General features: G+C 36.1%; 1 protein-coding gene across 1 annotated transcript in view; it reads left to right on the top strand.

Moving 5' to 3' along the window:
• The window catches only part of osp (myosin phosphatase Rho interacting protein outspread), a 153,751-nt gene that overhangs the window by 2,814 nt on the left and 134,826 nt on the right, over positions 1–16,111 (top strand). Inside the window, exon 2 of the mRNA XM_074174891.1 lies at positions 6,163–6,243. Coding sequence (XP_074030992.1) covers positions 6,163–6,243 — 81 coding nt within the window. The remainder of the gene's footprint in view (positions 1–6,162; positions 6,244–16,111) is intronic.

Raw genomic sequence — 16,111 nt, 5'->3', positions numbered from 1 at the left:
ACTTGCGATTTTGTAAACAATTGTTCGTTTTTGAAAGCAATGACGTTTCGGTTTCGATTCTTGACCAGTTAGTTCTCTTTCTAAAATGATTATAAGGAATTTCTCTAAAACTAAAGTGAATTTTAATTTTTTCAAAAAACATTTATCACTTTCTATTTTGTCCCCTTCAAAGTAGTCCCTCTCGGAGCAGTTCTGAAATAAACTTTTGGTATATCCTTGAACTCTCTGCAATTTGGTTTTTATCTCCTCAATCTTCGCAAAACGCCGACCTTTGACCTTTCATGCGTCTCTTCAATCTTGGGAACAGAAAAAAGTCGCAGAAGGTCAAATCTGGCGAATACGGTGGCTGAGGCATGATCAAATCATCGAAAAACAGCTGAAACTTGGAACATATGTTCGAGACGAGAGTACCAACATAAAAAAACGCTAATCCAATGTATGTAGCCCGCGAAATTTGAACATTCACTTTATGTTTTTGTATCTTTATTGTAAGATCCCCTTCGCAATTCCACATCACGTTTTATGATGTGTTTATTTTTATTCATTATTCAATACTCAAGATTCACTTGCAGGTGTGTAGTATAGACTTCTTTATAAATTTCAATTAGGTATAATGACACTTCTAATGAAGGTTGCCTCTAAAAGGAGTGTTCACATTGGAATTTTGCAATTTGTTGTCTCACAACTATTAATTATCGAGTGTTTTGTGTTATTTGAACTATTAGTTATTGTACAACAAATGTGATTCCTTTCATCTTTTACCAAGCTCATGTATATTTATTATGGAGTAGCAATGGAAACATATCCAAAAGCATGTTCATGAGTTTTCTATTGTGTGTATGGGGGAAGAAAATGTTCCAAAGGGTGCATTTGAAATATAATAAATCTGAGTAGTATTGCCAAAGCATACTTATATCAAATTGCATACATGTTTAATGAAGAAAAGAGAATTGAAAATTTCCATGTTTTTTACCACTTTTATTATTTATTATTAACGTTACTGCAGTTTCGTCCTATAAGGACATTTTCAAACTTATACATTAAATTATAAGTATAAGTAATGTATAAGTTTGAAAATGTCCTTATTAAATTTAATGTATAAGTAATGTATAAGTTTGAAAATGTCCTTATAGGAAGAAACTGCAATAAGGTTAGTTACAAATAAAAATGGTAAAAAACAGAAAGTTTCAATTCTCTTTTCTTCATTATGATTTCCTACCACGTATTAACGTATACATCCATCAATGTATTGCATACATGTTTTTTAAAGGTAAGATTAGAGAAATCAGATCAATGATCAGAAATCTCTGGGAAAGAACTAATTGAATCATGAATGAGACTGATAAAAATCATTATCAATTTTTCGTAGAACTTGATTATTCTCATTTCATGATTTTACAGAAAAGAACACCTCATTCTATTTTCACTGAACAATTCCTAGTACAATCCTCAATGCCTAAAGTTATTAGGGTGTTTCAAAAAGCTTTGTCCGTTTCAATGTCACGTGTTTTTGTATCTCCATATCTCAATAAATATTTATTCTACTGTGTCGTGAGTATAAGTATCGATAGAGAAATTTGTATTATATACATTGATGCCTGCTCATTTACTCCAAATTTTGCTCCTTCAGTCTATTACTATGTGATGTCGTTAACGATTTTCGGATAATTTTTCTCTACAAATTCAAATTTATTTATTTGTAATACTCTACAGGACATAGCCCAATTACAGAGCAGGAAATAACAGAGTATAATAAATACATCACAAACAAGTGACTGTAAAGTCTACAAACACTACAAACAAGTGACTATAAAGACTACACATTTTATATTTATTATAGGTGACAAAACAATTATTTTAGGAAGTGGGATTTTATATTTGACAATTTGCAACTAAATATATCTAAATTATCGCTAACAGAATTTGTCACTTTACACATGGTATGGATCGGAGAATTCTCCAGAACATTTGTGCGAGATGTTTTTATATAGAAAGTACTCGGGTGTCTGGAACAGATTCAAGGAATGCTAATATTAAACTTTTCCAGTAATGTTGGGCAGTCAACTATGATTTTGATAATTTTATAGGTTATTGCAACACTATAATATTCACGCCTTTTTTCGAGACTGCAAAAGTTATGCTTTTGTAGCAATTCAGAGTGAGTTGTTCCTATTGGAGGATAAATGCCATCGGTTTTTAGGCTTAGCAGTTTTGAAAATCGTCGTTGAATTGCTTCTATTCTATCAATGTGATATTGATAAAAGGGGCTCCACACAACTGACGCGTATTCTAACTTTGATCTTATGAGAGCATAGAATAAAGTTTTTAAGGTCGAAGTTTTTTTGAAATCACTACTGTTACGTGCAATTAATCCGTACAAACGACAGAAGGAGGTTACAACATTATCGATATGTCTATTAAATGATAGTGCAGTGTCAAATGTGACGCCAAGATCAGTAAATGTTTCTGGTCTCACCAGGGAAACGTTTTCTATTGAATAATCAAAGATTAAGATATTCGTTTTCAAACTGTAGGACATGACCCTACATTTATCCGGGTTCAGTGACAAGTTATTTCGATAACACCATTCTACAACCTGTCCTACGTTTGCTGAGAGGTTCACACAATCATCTATGTTCTCAACGAGGCAGTATAGTTTGAGATCATCTGCATATAAAAGGAAATACACATCTATAACATCTGCAATATCATTAATAAATATATTGAAGAGCAACGGTCCCAGATTCAAACCTTGTGGAACACCGGAACTAGCACTATATTCGGTAGATTTGAAACCATTGAGCTGAACATATTGTTTTCGATCCCGTAGATAGGACTGAAAGAGTGCGATTAAGGATGGAGATAATCCAAAGGCTACTAGTTTGTTCAGTGGAAAGCCATGGTCAAGCCTGTCGAAGTCGTTATAAAAGTCTGTGTAAATAACATCAGTTTGGGCCCTATTGTCAATAGATTCAGCAATATGTTGGGTTACAGTGAGAAGATTGGTGACCGTTGAACGATTTTTCATAAAATCGTGTTGGTTTATACTTATATTGCAACTAACATGCCGATATATAACTCGCTCCAGCAGAATCTCAAAAAACTTTGCAAAGTTGCAAATAATAGAGATATGCCGATGATTTGAAATATCTCGTCTATCTCCTTTCTAGAAAATGGGACAGACTTTTGATGATTTCCAGATCCTTGGTATTGTAGCCGATCTTAAGCAGATATTAATTAGTATAGATAGAGGACGAGCAAGCACAAGTGCACAATCTTTTAGGATGAAAGCTGGAATGTCATCTGTACCAGCGGTCTTTTCAGTCTTCAGCGACCTTAGTGCCTCGTATACTTCGTTTTCACTGAAGCTTGATATATCAAGAAAGTGATTATTATCAATATCAGAGTTTGGTTGAAAAGGGGAAGAAGCGGTATACGATTGTTTAAATAGATTGGCGAAACCGTTTACGATATTAGAGGGCCCCTCCAGCAAATTGAACCAAACCGCTGTTGAAACAGTCAGAAAAATTAACCAGGTATTTGACAATGATACTGTTAATCCAGGGCAAGGATTTGAAGACCCTGGTGGACACTGACCTATCACAAACTGAGGTTAGGATGGCGGAAGAACTGGGCGTCAGCTTACATGCGGTTTTTGATGGTTTAAAAAATATTGGAAACGTCAAAAAGCTCAAAAAGTGGGTGTCCCTCGATTTGAATGATCAACAGAAATTGTCAACTCTCGTGGTCTGTTCTTCTTTGCATTTGCCCAACCAAAACGATCCTTTTTTGGATCGGATCGTCACGTGTGATGAAAAGGGGATCCTATACGACAACAGAAGACGTTCAGGACGTTGGTTGGACAGCGTTGAGACACCCATGCACTTCCCAAAGGCGAAAACCTACCAAAAAAAGACTGTATGGTGTTCAGCGGCTGGTGTGATTCACTATAGCTTTCTACAACCAGGCCAAACCATCACAGCAGAGTCCTATTTTGAGGAAATCAACGCCCGTCTGAACGTGGCAACCAATTGCCATCTTTTCAAGCACTTCGGTAACTTTCTCACCGGTAAAGCCTTCGCAAATCATGACCAGACAAAAACGGCCTTCGTCGACTTCATCGAATCCCGAGTACGCAATTTTTATGCTGACGGGATTGATGGACTTTTGTTACGTAGGCAAAAGTGCACTGATTCAAATGGCGCGTATTTTGATTGAGTTGAATAAGTTCTCATTGATATATTATGGTTTTAAAACAACTAATAAATTTCGACAGCATCTAATCTAACACATCTTGAAAGAGGCAAAAGGATGATAAGGATTCTAGTGCTATCAAGATGAATAAATGTAATGAGCTTTCTATTTCTTCATCTCAAAAAAAAATTGAAAAATTTACAAATAAAGGAAGAAAGCAGTTAAGATGGAAAACTAGATGTCCAAAACATTGAAAGAAACTAATTTTTTGTGAATGAAAGTCAGTTTTTCATCGACATTTTTTGGGTATTTTCACCTTCCACAATCTGAAAAAAAAGAGCTGAGAAATAATTCAGTACTAATCTTAACGTTTCGGAGGCTAAAATCGGCCTCCGTCTTCAGAAATGAACAAAATTTATGCAACTAGGATTCCTATATTTTCGATGTTTTACATACATAGGTTACCAAACCAAAAAATTAACAAACATCTTTAAACCCTTGAACATCAACATCACCTACAAGCTGAACATGAAAATAACACAAAAAATAAACAGCTATGAAAAAGAAGAAGACAAAAACCTAAACGGAGTGTACAGCATACAATGCTCGGACTGTAACAAATTATATATCGGTCAAACCAAGAAAAAACTGATCTAAAGTTAGGACGACCACAAAAAAGCATACATAAACCCAATAACATATAAATCAAAACCTAAACATCCATGAATTAAAAAGTCACAATTCACTTATCGAGGAACAAATACAAATCAAAACACAACAAAGACCTAACATTCAATATACTCCACAAAACGATACACATTCCTAGAGAATGAACCTAGAGAAACACCAACACAAAGGATATTACCTGATGTTACCCAAGTACAGGCAAATCTAATGAGACATCCGGATGAAAGGAGAGGACAAATACCTGCTCAAGTTCTAATTAATGAACCATCAACAACAATAACAAATTCACTAAGGCACAGTCTGCTATCGAAAGCGCTCGCATATATTAATTAGAAGTTAGTAAAGCTTCAAATCATTTTTGTGAACAAGTGTTTATTTGCTGATTGCTGATTTTTTATTTCTCAAATTCTTCGATAGATGTCAAAGGAGTTTCGAAATGTGAATTATGTCAATGTTGTGGAAGGTGAAAATACCCAAAAAAAGGTCGATAAAAATATCCAAAACTAAATGGAATAAACATTGATAATAATTTAAGTTGAGCTGAGTTGTGTTAAAAACGAAACTTGGAGTCTATTTTATATTATACATTTACTTAGGGATGTTTTTCCCTAATGAATATTAGAGACGGGGGCATCCATTATCTACATATTTTTCTAGTTGGCTATGACTTTGAATTACGACAGTTACTTATATAATAGTATATGGTCGATATTATAATCTTAGTTTTCGTTAATATGGCAAAAATAGTGTTCACATAGCTTGGATTTTTTACAGATTTTACCCAGGTCTCGTCACGAGTTATCTCAGGTCTCAATCTGCCTACTCCTTAAATCGAATATTTCGATCAGAGACGATCAGAGATAACTCGTGACGAGACCTGGGGAGTAGGCAGATTTAGGCCCCGGCCTCAGGTCACACAATTTTTTGAAATTGTCTCCAAAATCGGAGCCGAAACGTCCAGACGCGGTTCAACCCGAACTCAACGACAACATACTACTGACCGCGGAAACGTATCTGACGATTCTCATATCAATTTTGTGATATATGGTTAATAAATAATTTGATTGAATGATCGATCGATTGACCGGCCACCTCGGTGGTCTCAAATGAGTGAGGGGTGAGTGGATTAACTTGACAGAATGAATTAAATGATGTTTTATACTCGTGTACATGATATTTCGCCCGAATTTTCTCTGCCAGTGAAATGTGGCCAGTCCGCCTCTGAATAAGCTTCACCGAATCGTGTCCATTTTTAATGACATATTACTTTTCGTTTTGCAGGCGAGCCGTTCCATAGCCCGCAGCGGGTACCTGTTTATCGCACCTGACTGGGATTTCTCCGTACCCCTCAACAGAACCAAGGTGAGTTATCCGATGGACAAGGTTAGCGATACGATGTGACGGAATGAATCGATTCTCCCATTCTGCGCCACGATGATATAATTGGCTTGATTCATGATATGGAAAATGATACTGGTTTGCTTATAGACTGATCGAGTTAGGGGTATATTATACATATCAAGCCTAATCGGTCCCAAAATTTCTTCATATTTGCAGAAAAAAGAACAATTCGAAAAGTAAGAATTTAAATTGGCCGCGTGTCTGTTGACCAATAAAAATGATCGTGTGTAGAGCGGAGTTGCCAAGTGTATTGGTTTTTAATATCCAATCACAGATCTGATGCTCCAATTTGACAGACGCCATTTTGTTGTTATTGTTGTCAACTCGGTGTGAATACAACTGTTACAATTATCTAATTGAAGAACATTTTTTGTAAAAAATAGGTCTCGGCGGGTGCCTATTTTACTGCATATTCCGTGTCATTAGTTTACATTCCGAAAAATATTTTTCAGGTTATTTTTGGATTGATATGTTCTGGAGTAATTCTACATTTCACTGTACATATTTTTGCTTCTCTTTTCAGTCACCATACTGCTCCTCGGCCGAGATAAAATAAAAATTAAATCAAAACTTTGCATCCTTCAATAAAAGACAAAGTCTGAAATGAAAGTCATATAAATAAAAGGGACCTACTAAATATACCACCTACCGTTTCAATTTTTCATTCTTCATTTCGGTACCAAAGTATTGCAAATTTTTCAAGTAAAATCCATCGATCATTTCAAAATCGACTCTTGGTAAGTTGTCGGAAGTCAGCTTTAACAAAACTAGGCTCAACATTCATTTTGAAATTATTTTAACAAAATACGAAGTTTGTGGAAACCGTTGACACCATTAGAAAGAACACATTGTCGCATACACTACAGAGAGCACTGGCTGACTGGATGACAATATGGCTAATATACCAGTAACGTTGAATTTCTTATTTTTGGTGGGTGGCATGAATGCATAATTGATTTATTGGTAAATTTTCGTTATGTGGACACCCGGCGATTTTGAAAAATTTTTTGACTGTACTTACGTATTTTGATGCGTAGATTACGAATCCGAAAGAAAAAAGCGGCGCTCTCCCTTATTTAAAGAGTTACGGCCCTTCGAAGCTCAGAAAAGGGCAACTTTTCAGCCTTCTTTTTCACTAAATAAACTATTTAAAAACACAAGCATTTATTCACTAGGTCACCTTTACACCTTATTACTCATTCTTTAACACTTTTCACTTCAATAATCAACATTTTTCTTATAAAAAACTTAATTTAAAAACGAATGCTTCTCCTGGTGACATTATTCTATTTTTAGGTTAGTTGCTAGTGACATTTCAGAAAAAAGCGGTTGGTATTGGCCGTCGCCTACTATTTCAAATTGGTAATACACCACCAAAAACCAATTTACGATCTAAAGAATGAAGGTAAAAAACATTTGAATTACTTCAGGAATATGGACTGCATCAGTCGTACCAACAATATCATTAACCTTAAAAACGTAAAATACAGTGATATGTAACCAAAAAGCAGCTCCGTACATTTTTTAACATTTTTATAAGAAAAATGTTGATTATTGAAGTGAAAAGTGTTAAAGAAGGAGGAATAAGGTGTAAAGAAGGCTGAAAAGTTGCCCTTTTCTGAACTTCGAAGGGCCGTAATTTTTTAAATAAGGGAGAGCGCCGCTTTTTTCTTTCGGATTCGTAATCTACGCATCAAAATACGTAGGTACAGTCAAAAATTTTTTCAAAATCGCCGGGTGTCCACATAACGAAAATTTACCGATTTATTTTATTAGGGTTCATAAGTATTCGAAAACCATTTGAAAATACAGCTCGTTTAATTCTATTTAGAATTATATTTAGATATAACTTGTACTATATCAGTTACCAAGGCAAATATTATTGTCCATTTTTATGCTTAATTCGTGGATTCGAGCGATCTTATTATTGTATATTTATTTGTTTGCTGGCTTTATTTAAAAAAAAATGAATGACTAATTACAGAAAATTTTAATTGATCGTTCATTTTCTCAGGAAAATGGAGTACTCATATCACAATTTATTAGTTTATTCGGCATTGAAAATGTATGTCATATCGGATCCATTCTGCTTGTTTTTGCAACAGAGTTTCAACTTTTTCTTAGCTGACAGCTCGCGAAGGAACAATTCGTTTTTTTTGTTTTCACAGAACTACTTTGCAAAATCACGTCGGGGTCACCAATTGTATTTTTTAAACTACTTTTGAAAACGTTCCTGATTGAAGTTTTTTCAATTAATTCTTTTCTATCATTTTTCTAAACAAAGCATCAAAACAAAAACATCTCCAGCAACACCTAGCATACTCCATTTAAAGGAAATTGTAGGGCACTACATGTTTGTCATCGCCCCATCTGCCTGTGAACGAGGTAACCGACCGCGTATCCGAAATTTGCCCAATTCCTCGTGTAACTTGTACTTGTACTTGAAGACACTGAAGTTATTCCCGCATATGCTGTTGGCGATGCAACTGCCGCCCACTGACTATATTTGAACAGTTTTCTTTCTTTGTATAAGGAATTGGACAAATTTCGGATATGCTGGTACAAATACAACTGTTTACCTGACAAGGCATAAATACGCTTTACGAAGTCTAAAAGGTAGTCATCGGACAGCAAGCCATGATGGTTAAACCTCTGAAGAAGGCCACTTGCGCCAGCGAAACGTCAGGAAGAAATTCCAAAAATCCACGGCTTTCAAACTTGAAAAGCAATGACACAGAAAACATAGCTGTCGATGTGTTGGTTAGCTAGATACTCTCTATTGATGCCATTATGTGTGGAATATATAAATAAATTCATTCAAATGTCCGGCACGGCTTCTCTGGGTGGAGCGCATCCGAATAGTCCAATTCTCCGTGACTCTGGCGTCGGTGTCGTTGGTGTCCAGATCATCCAATACAGGCCGAAAGAAGTTGGTAATCATCGACCTACAGTGCTCGCAGTTGACAGTGATTGCCTGGTCAACGTCGTTCTCAAAGAAATATGGATCGATGACGCCGCCAGCCCAAAATACACAACAAACAGTGACCTTTTCGGTATGCATTGGACGCTCTTGGATCATTCATTCAGAAGTGGGCCTCATCGCTGAATATTGGATTCAATTGCCAAATGCTCCACAGCCCATTCAGCGATCACACGTCGTTTTCTGTGGTCGTTTGCCTTCAGTTCCTGGGCCATCATAGACCTATGGTGATCGCCGTTGGCAATGATTACCTGGCCAACGTTGTTCTCAAAGAAATATGGATCGATGTCGTCGCCAGTCCAAAATCTACACCAAACAGTGACCTTTTCGGGATGCTTAGACGCTCTCGTATCTCATGTGGATTGGTGTCGTCGCAAATTCGACAATTTTGTTTGTTCAAGTACCCATTCATCCAGAAGTGGGCCTCATCGCTCAATATGATATTTCCATGAATATTAGAGTCAGTTGTCAACTGCTCTAGAGCCTATTCAGCGAACACACGTCGTTGAACATGGTTATTTACCTTCAGTTCCTGGATCAGTTGAATTTTGTAGGGGTCCAGACCCAAGTCATGAAGCAAAATTGGCCAAGTTGTGGTCTGCGAAAGGCTGGGTTCTTGTGGGCGACGCGAAATCGACTGTCTCGGATTCTGCTGCACACTCGATGTTTTCGGCGATGTTTTCGGCAGATCTTGCGTTTCGTCGTCGTACGGGTGATGTTTGATCGTTTACTGCACCAGTGGACTCAAATTCATCCACCACATCGCCAATAGTCCTCTCGGTAAGACGATTATGGCGACCGTAAAATGGACGAATCGCGCGGTAGGTTGCCCGAACAGAACATCCATTTTGATACAATTTTATTATTTGTACGTGTTGTTGAATGCTATAGCCGTCCGTGGTGACTTGGCAAAAGCCTCTTTATATGACTCGAAAATTGTTGGAAATTCTCGCAAGGTTTACTCTAATCTAGTGACCTTAGAAAACTGCTATATTGAGTGATACAACTTATGATGATATTTTATCTCGTAACAGATAACAGTGAATAACTAAAGAAAAAATATATGTCTAGCACAATTTGAAAATTTTTATTATGATTAAAATAAATTTCAGTAAACAATTGTACAACAGATGGTGTACGAGGTCTGTTAAAAAAACAAGCTGAATTTGCATTTCGGTAAGAAAAACAGCCGAAGCAGTTCATGCACTTTGTTGAATCTCCACAGCGATTTGGTTTTCATCTTCTCAATCGTCGCAAAACGGTGTCTTTTCATGTGTCTCTTCAATTTTGGGAGCAGGAAAAAGTCGCAGGGGGGCAAATCTGGTGAATACGGTGTCTGTGGCATGATTACGGTGTTGTTTTTGGCCAAAAAAATACTAACAAGCAATGACGAGTGCAAAAGCCATGAGCTTATTTTCCAGAATACCGGACGTTTTCTTCGTATTGCTTCTCGCAAGACCATGTTGCAAGAACACCTGATGCGGTATTCAAAGAAAACAATGAGAAAAACCTCGAAATTTTATCGAAATCGAAACAGGCGCTATTAAAACTGCCTCAACGACGGACTGTGGCTGCCCATCGTTTTGAGGTTCAACTCAGTACACCTCGAACTTCACTGTTCAAAAACTCTTTCATTTGGAGAAAGGCGTTTATGTGAAATGAGCTTCCTGAAAACGTTTTTCCAAATGGATTTGATCTACAGCGATTCAAATCCAAAAACACTTCAAAAATCCCCGTCAATTTTTGATTGAAACGAGTTATTTTCCACGAATACGACATTTGCACTGATTGTAAGAACCACTTCAAAATATCTTGTTGACATTGACGATCGTGTGAACTGACCTTTTAAAGCCGTTTAAATTGTCACTATACTACACACACTACACTAAAAAAAATTTTTGAAGGTTAAATTAAACTGACTTTCTGAATGGTCGAATAAATGTTTGAACCGAAAGTCCCCCGCTTCCCTACAGTAATATAAACCCGTACGTAATCACAAAAAATCAAGAGATTATAAATCAGGTGAACGCGGAGGTCGTTCATTCAATGCTTCATCTTTTCGCAATTCAGTGGCGCTGAAAATATTCGTCAAATTCAACAGTATTATGAAAATCATTCGATGTTTCAACAAGACGGTGCAATATGTCTTTATTGTTTGTCAATATTTGATCGGGAGGAGAGGCAGTTTACCCACGGTCATCATATTTATTGCCCCTTGATTTTTGTAGGGATAATTAAAAAGCGAAAAGTAAGAAGCTGAACAACGCTGAATTTCATAATATATTTTTTTATTACAATTTGGTGAAATATCGAAATTCAAAGACTATCGTATAAAGATAATTTCAAAAACATATATCCATGTAAGTGAATTCTGAAAACCGGATTCTGGAGCAACATTTGCAGATATTTGCAAAAATTTTCAGTTAGTGACTTTACAAAAAAGTCTTTTATAGAACGTCACTGTTTTAATTATTGTTGTTAATTTAGAACATGTAGAGCATCTTGACAAAAACTCTTCGATTACCTTTTCGAGAAATATCAGTTCGTATTGAATGATAAATCCATCATGTCGCCCACGTGGAAAAATAATTGCCGTAAACTATTTTTATAAATATAATTTCCGGCACTCTCATATGTAGACCCGCATACAATTATTCAGCTCTCATTTAGAATTCGATAATATGCATAACTGTGAAATTGTTAATTGATGAAATAATAAAATAATACCCTGAAATTACCCGCATTCGCAAATCAATTCGTTTATTTTGAGAAATAAATTACCATTATTATATTTTAATGTAGGTAAAATGTTGATATTGCAATTGTATCTTTTGAAACCGATTTCGTTTCTCGACAGCTTGAGAGCTTGAGCTTCAGCATCGGATTCGTTAAGAATTATTCAATTTAATTTTCAGTACATCTCCAAATTGACATTTTGTTGAAAAGTGTTACTTTAATTTACATATTTTTATGAGAAACTGAATATTTTGAAATAAAATCTCGACACATTCATCTCTACCAACGTACCTGGACATTTAATTATATCCAACAGCCAAAGTGAAATGTTGGGCAGCTGAATTTAAACGTGGCCATACGAGTTTGGGAGACGATGAACATTTGGGACTTCCAAAAACTGCAACTACCGACGAAAACATCGCTAAAATTCACCAAATGGTGCATTTGAAGCATAAACAACCCCAGCCGGTTCCGAGAAATTCGACCTCAAGTGCGATTTAGTATTAACGTATGGACAGGAATTTACAAAGATAGAATTTTGGGTCCTCATTGATTTGACAAAATTCTGAATGGAGAAACTTATCACTAGTTTTAATGTTTGTTTGAAGGTGATTGACAATGTTAAATGATGAATTTCACTAGTTCGGACTTCCATTGTCTAAATATATAAAATGATTTGAAATCCCTGAAACAACTAAAAAAGAAGAATTAAAAATGAATAGCTGAAAATAACAATTAAATTAAACAAAATAAACCTGAAATGAGATAATAGTGAAATAAAATACAAGTAAAAATAGAACAATTGAATAAATAAAAATGAAGAAATGGAAAAAAATACAAATAAAAATAAAAAATGGAGAGATTCCAAGTCACGTTAGTTCACGACGTTTCGATTGTTAGTATCTACAATCGTCTTCGGGTGATGACTGGACTGATTCCTCAACTAATTACGACGTGGAAAGCCTTTACACCAACAATCCGGTCGAAGAAGCACTCCAAATCATACAGAGAAAGCTATCCGAAGACGGGAACCTGAAAGAGAGAACAAATCTACCTATAGAAGTAATAATGGAATTACTAGGATGCTCTTTACGAAACTGTTATTTCCAACTGAAGGAAGAATTCTTTACACAAGATGAGGGACTGCCAATAGGATCGCCACTTTCACCTGTCATAGCCAACATATAAGTATATGGAGTGGTTTGAAACACTGGCCATTGAAGAAGCCCACAAGAAACCTCGAGTCTGGTTGAGATATGTTGACGACACCTTCATAATATGGAACCATGGGATTACTGAACTAGACGCCTTCCTGAAACACATCAACAGCGTGAGACCTTCCATCACTTTCACAATGGAGAAGGAAATCCACAACGAATTGCCATTCTTAGCCGTTTTGGTGAAGAGGACCGACACCAAGTGGGAAACATCTGTATACCGAAAACCCACTTATACGAGACAGTATCTGAACCACGAATCCAACCACCATCAATCGACTGAAAGAGGAATCATCGAGACTCTATTAGACCGTGCTTTTGGACTCTGTAATACGAAGGAAGGTCTCGAGAAGGAACTAGACATCATCAAAAATGATCTTCAACGGAATGGCTACTCCAAAGCGATGGTAGAAAAGACTTTGGCTAAAAGACAGCAGGAGCCTCGCAAGGAAGAGAAGCCTTCACAACTAGTGCTTGCACTTCCCTACATCAGAGGATTATCGGAGAGGATAAGAAGAATTGGTTCCAAGTACAACATCAGAACCTGCTTCAGATCCGGTAACACTGTCCGTAGCAGCCTCACGAAAACCAGGCCACCAAATGCGAACTGCGATTCCAAGAATTGCATTTACCGGATACCCTGTGAAAAATCCTATATTGGTGAAACTGAGAGGCCATTGAATGTTCGAATTGCCGAGCACAAGAAACATACACAGCGAGGGGAAACCAGCAAATCAGGAATAGCAGACCATGTTTGGACCCATCAACACAACATCGAGTGGTCCCAAGCTGAGATCTTGCACAGAGAGAAACATTGGTTTAGGATAAAATTCAAGGAAGCCGCATACATGTTGTCCAACAACGTATTCAGCCAAGCCAGCGTAGAAATACGCAACATATGGAAACCCATCTTCAAGCAAAAAATGGCCACCTCCCGCCAAAACGGTCATCTCCCACGGAACCAGTGAAGCGGAAAATGGAAAGCGGGGATAAGTGAAAGTACTCGAACGACCTATAAAATAGTCATCCTCGGAGGAATCAGTCCAGTCAACACCCGAAGACGATTGTAGATACTAACAATCGAAACGTCGTGAACTAACGTGACTTGGAATCTCTCCACTTTTTATTTTCATCTTCCTTTTTCATTTCTTTATGTTTATTTATTCAATTGTTATTTTGCTTAATATAATTGTTATTTTCAGCTATTCATTTTTAATTCTTATTTTTTAGTTGTTTCAGGGATTTCAAATCATTTTATATAGTAGACAAAGGAATTCCGAACTAGTGAAAAACCAGTTTTTAATGTCGATTTTCGAAGACTTTTTGGATTTTCTACCTTTGGCTAACTATAACAACATCTGGTTTCAACATGGTGCTCCGCCCCACATTACCAGACGAGTATCTAATTACCTGACTGAAAGGTTTAGTGATAAATGGTCAGAGAATAATGGGCCGGTGAGGTGGCCAGCAAGGTCTCCAGACTTATGAATACATTCTTATGGGGTTCTCTGAAAAATAGAGTTTATGGTTAGAGGGAATATCAAAATATTGAGAACCTTTAACACAGCATTGTTGGAGAGTTCGGAATATTGAGGAGGAGGGAAATTAATCGTGCAGAGAAGAAGGGCACTGTTATGTTATCATGAACACGGCCAACATTTTGAGCATTTGCTTTGATTTACTTTTGTCTTTACATTTTAGTTAACTATTGTTGTTTGTTCAAAGCTCTATTTTAATTGAAAGGACACAATGTCAAATTTACTTCATACACACCTCATTTATCAAATTTTGATTGTTGATTCTGTCTCAGTATTTTTTCATTGGCTTTTCAAACGAACCAAACTCGGTGAGATTTTGAACCAATAACTTGAACATAGTTCGATGCGGTTGTCGTCTATCGGGATACTAAATACATTTCCGATGTCCTAACACTCTTCCTATCGTATTTGTAATAAATTTGTATCATATCTCTTTTTTATTTCATTCGTGAAAGCCATTTTACGCCAAAAAATCAATGACTTCTACAATAGCAAAATGTCATTGAGTGTAACAAATTGAAAAGTCAAATTTAGAAACATCAGAGTCAAAGCCTATCATGATAAGAATAAATTTTTTTCAATAACTCCAATTTTTCGAAAAATAATGATAGCTTATGATACATCATTGAAAAGGTAAAATCTGGTTCTGTTCAAAACATGGGTAAATTTTCGTTATGTGGACACCCGGTGATTTTGAAAAATTTTTTGACTGTACTTACGTATTTTGATGCGTAGATTACGAATCCGAAAGAAAAAAGCGGCGCTCTCCCTTATTTAAAAAGTTACGGCCCTTCAAAGTTCAGAAAAGGGCAACTTTTCAGCCTTCTTTTTCACTAAAAAACACTATTTAAAAACACAAGCATTTATTCACTAGGTCACTTTTACACCTTATTCCTCCTTCTTTAACACTTTTCACTTCAATAATCAACATTTTTCTTATGAAAAACTTAATTTAAAAACGAATGCTTCTCCTGGTGACATTATTCTATTTTTATGTTAGTTACTAGTGACATTTCAGAAAAAAGCGGTTGGTATTTGCCGTCGCCTACTATTTCAAATTCGTAATACACCACCAAAAACCAATTTACGATCTAAAGAATGAAGGTAAAAAACATTTGAATTACTTCAGAAATATGGACTGCATCAGTCGTACCAACCATATCAATAACCTTAAAAACGTAAAATACAGTGATTTGTAACCAAAAAGCAGCTCCGTACATTTTTTAATATTTGTATAAGAAAAATGTTTATTATTGAAGCGGAAAGTGTTAAAGAAGGAGGAATAAGGTGTAAAGGTGACCTAGTGAATAAATGCTTGTGTTTTTAAATAGTTTATTTAGTGAAAAAGAAGGCTGAAA

Source organism: Leptinotarsa decemlineata, unplaced genomic scaffold, assembly GCF_025532065.1.
Source record: "Leptinotarsa decemlineata unplaced genomic scaffold, Ldec_3_MD MMD2_tig00000882_RagTag_RagTag, whole genome shotgun sequence".
NCBI lineage: Eukaryota > Metazoa > Arthropoda > Insecta > Coleoptera > Chrysomelidae > Leptinotarsa > Leptinotarsa decemlineata.
Note: the sequence above shows the minus strand (reverse complement) of the source record. Positions and strands in the feature narration are given on the sequence as shown.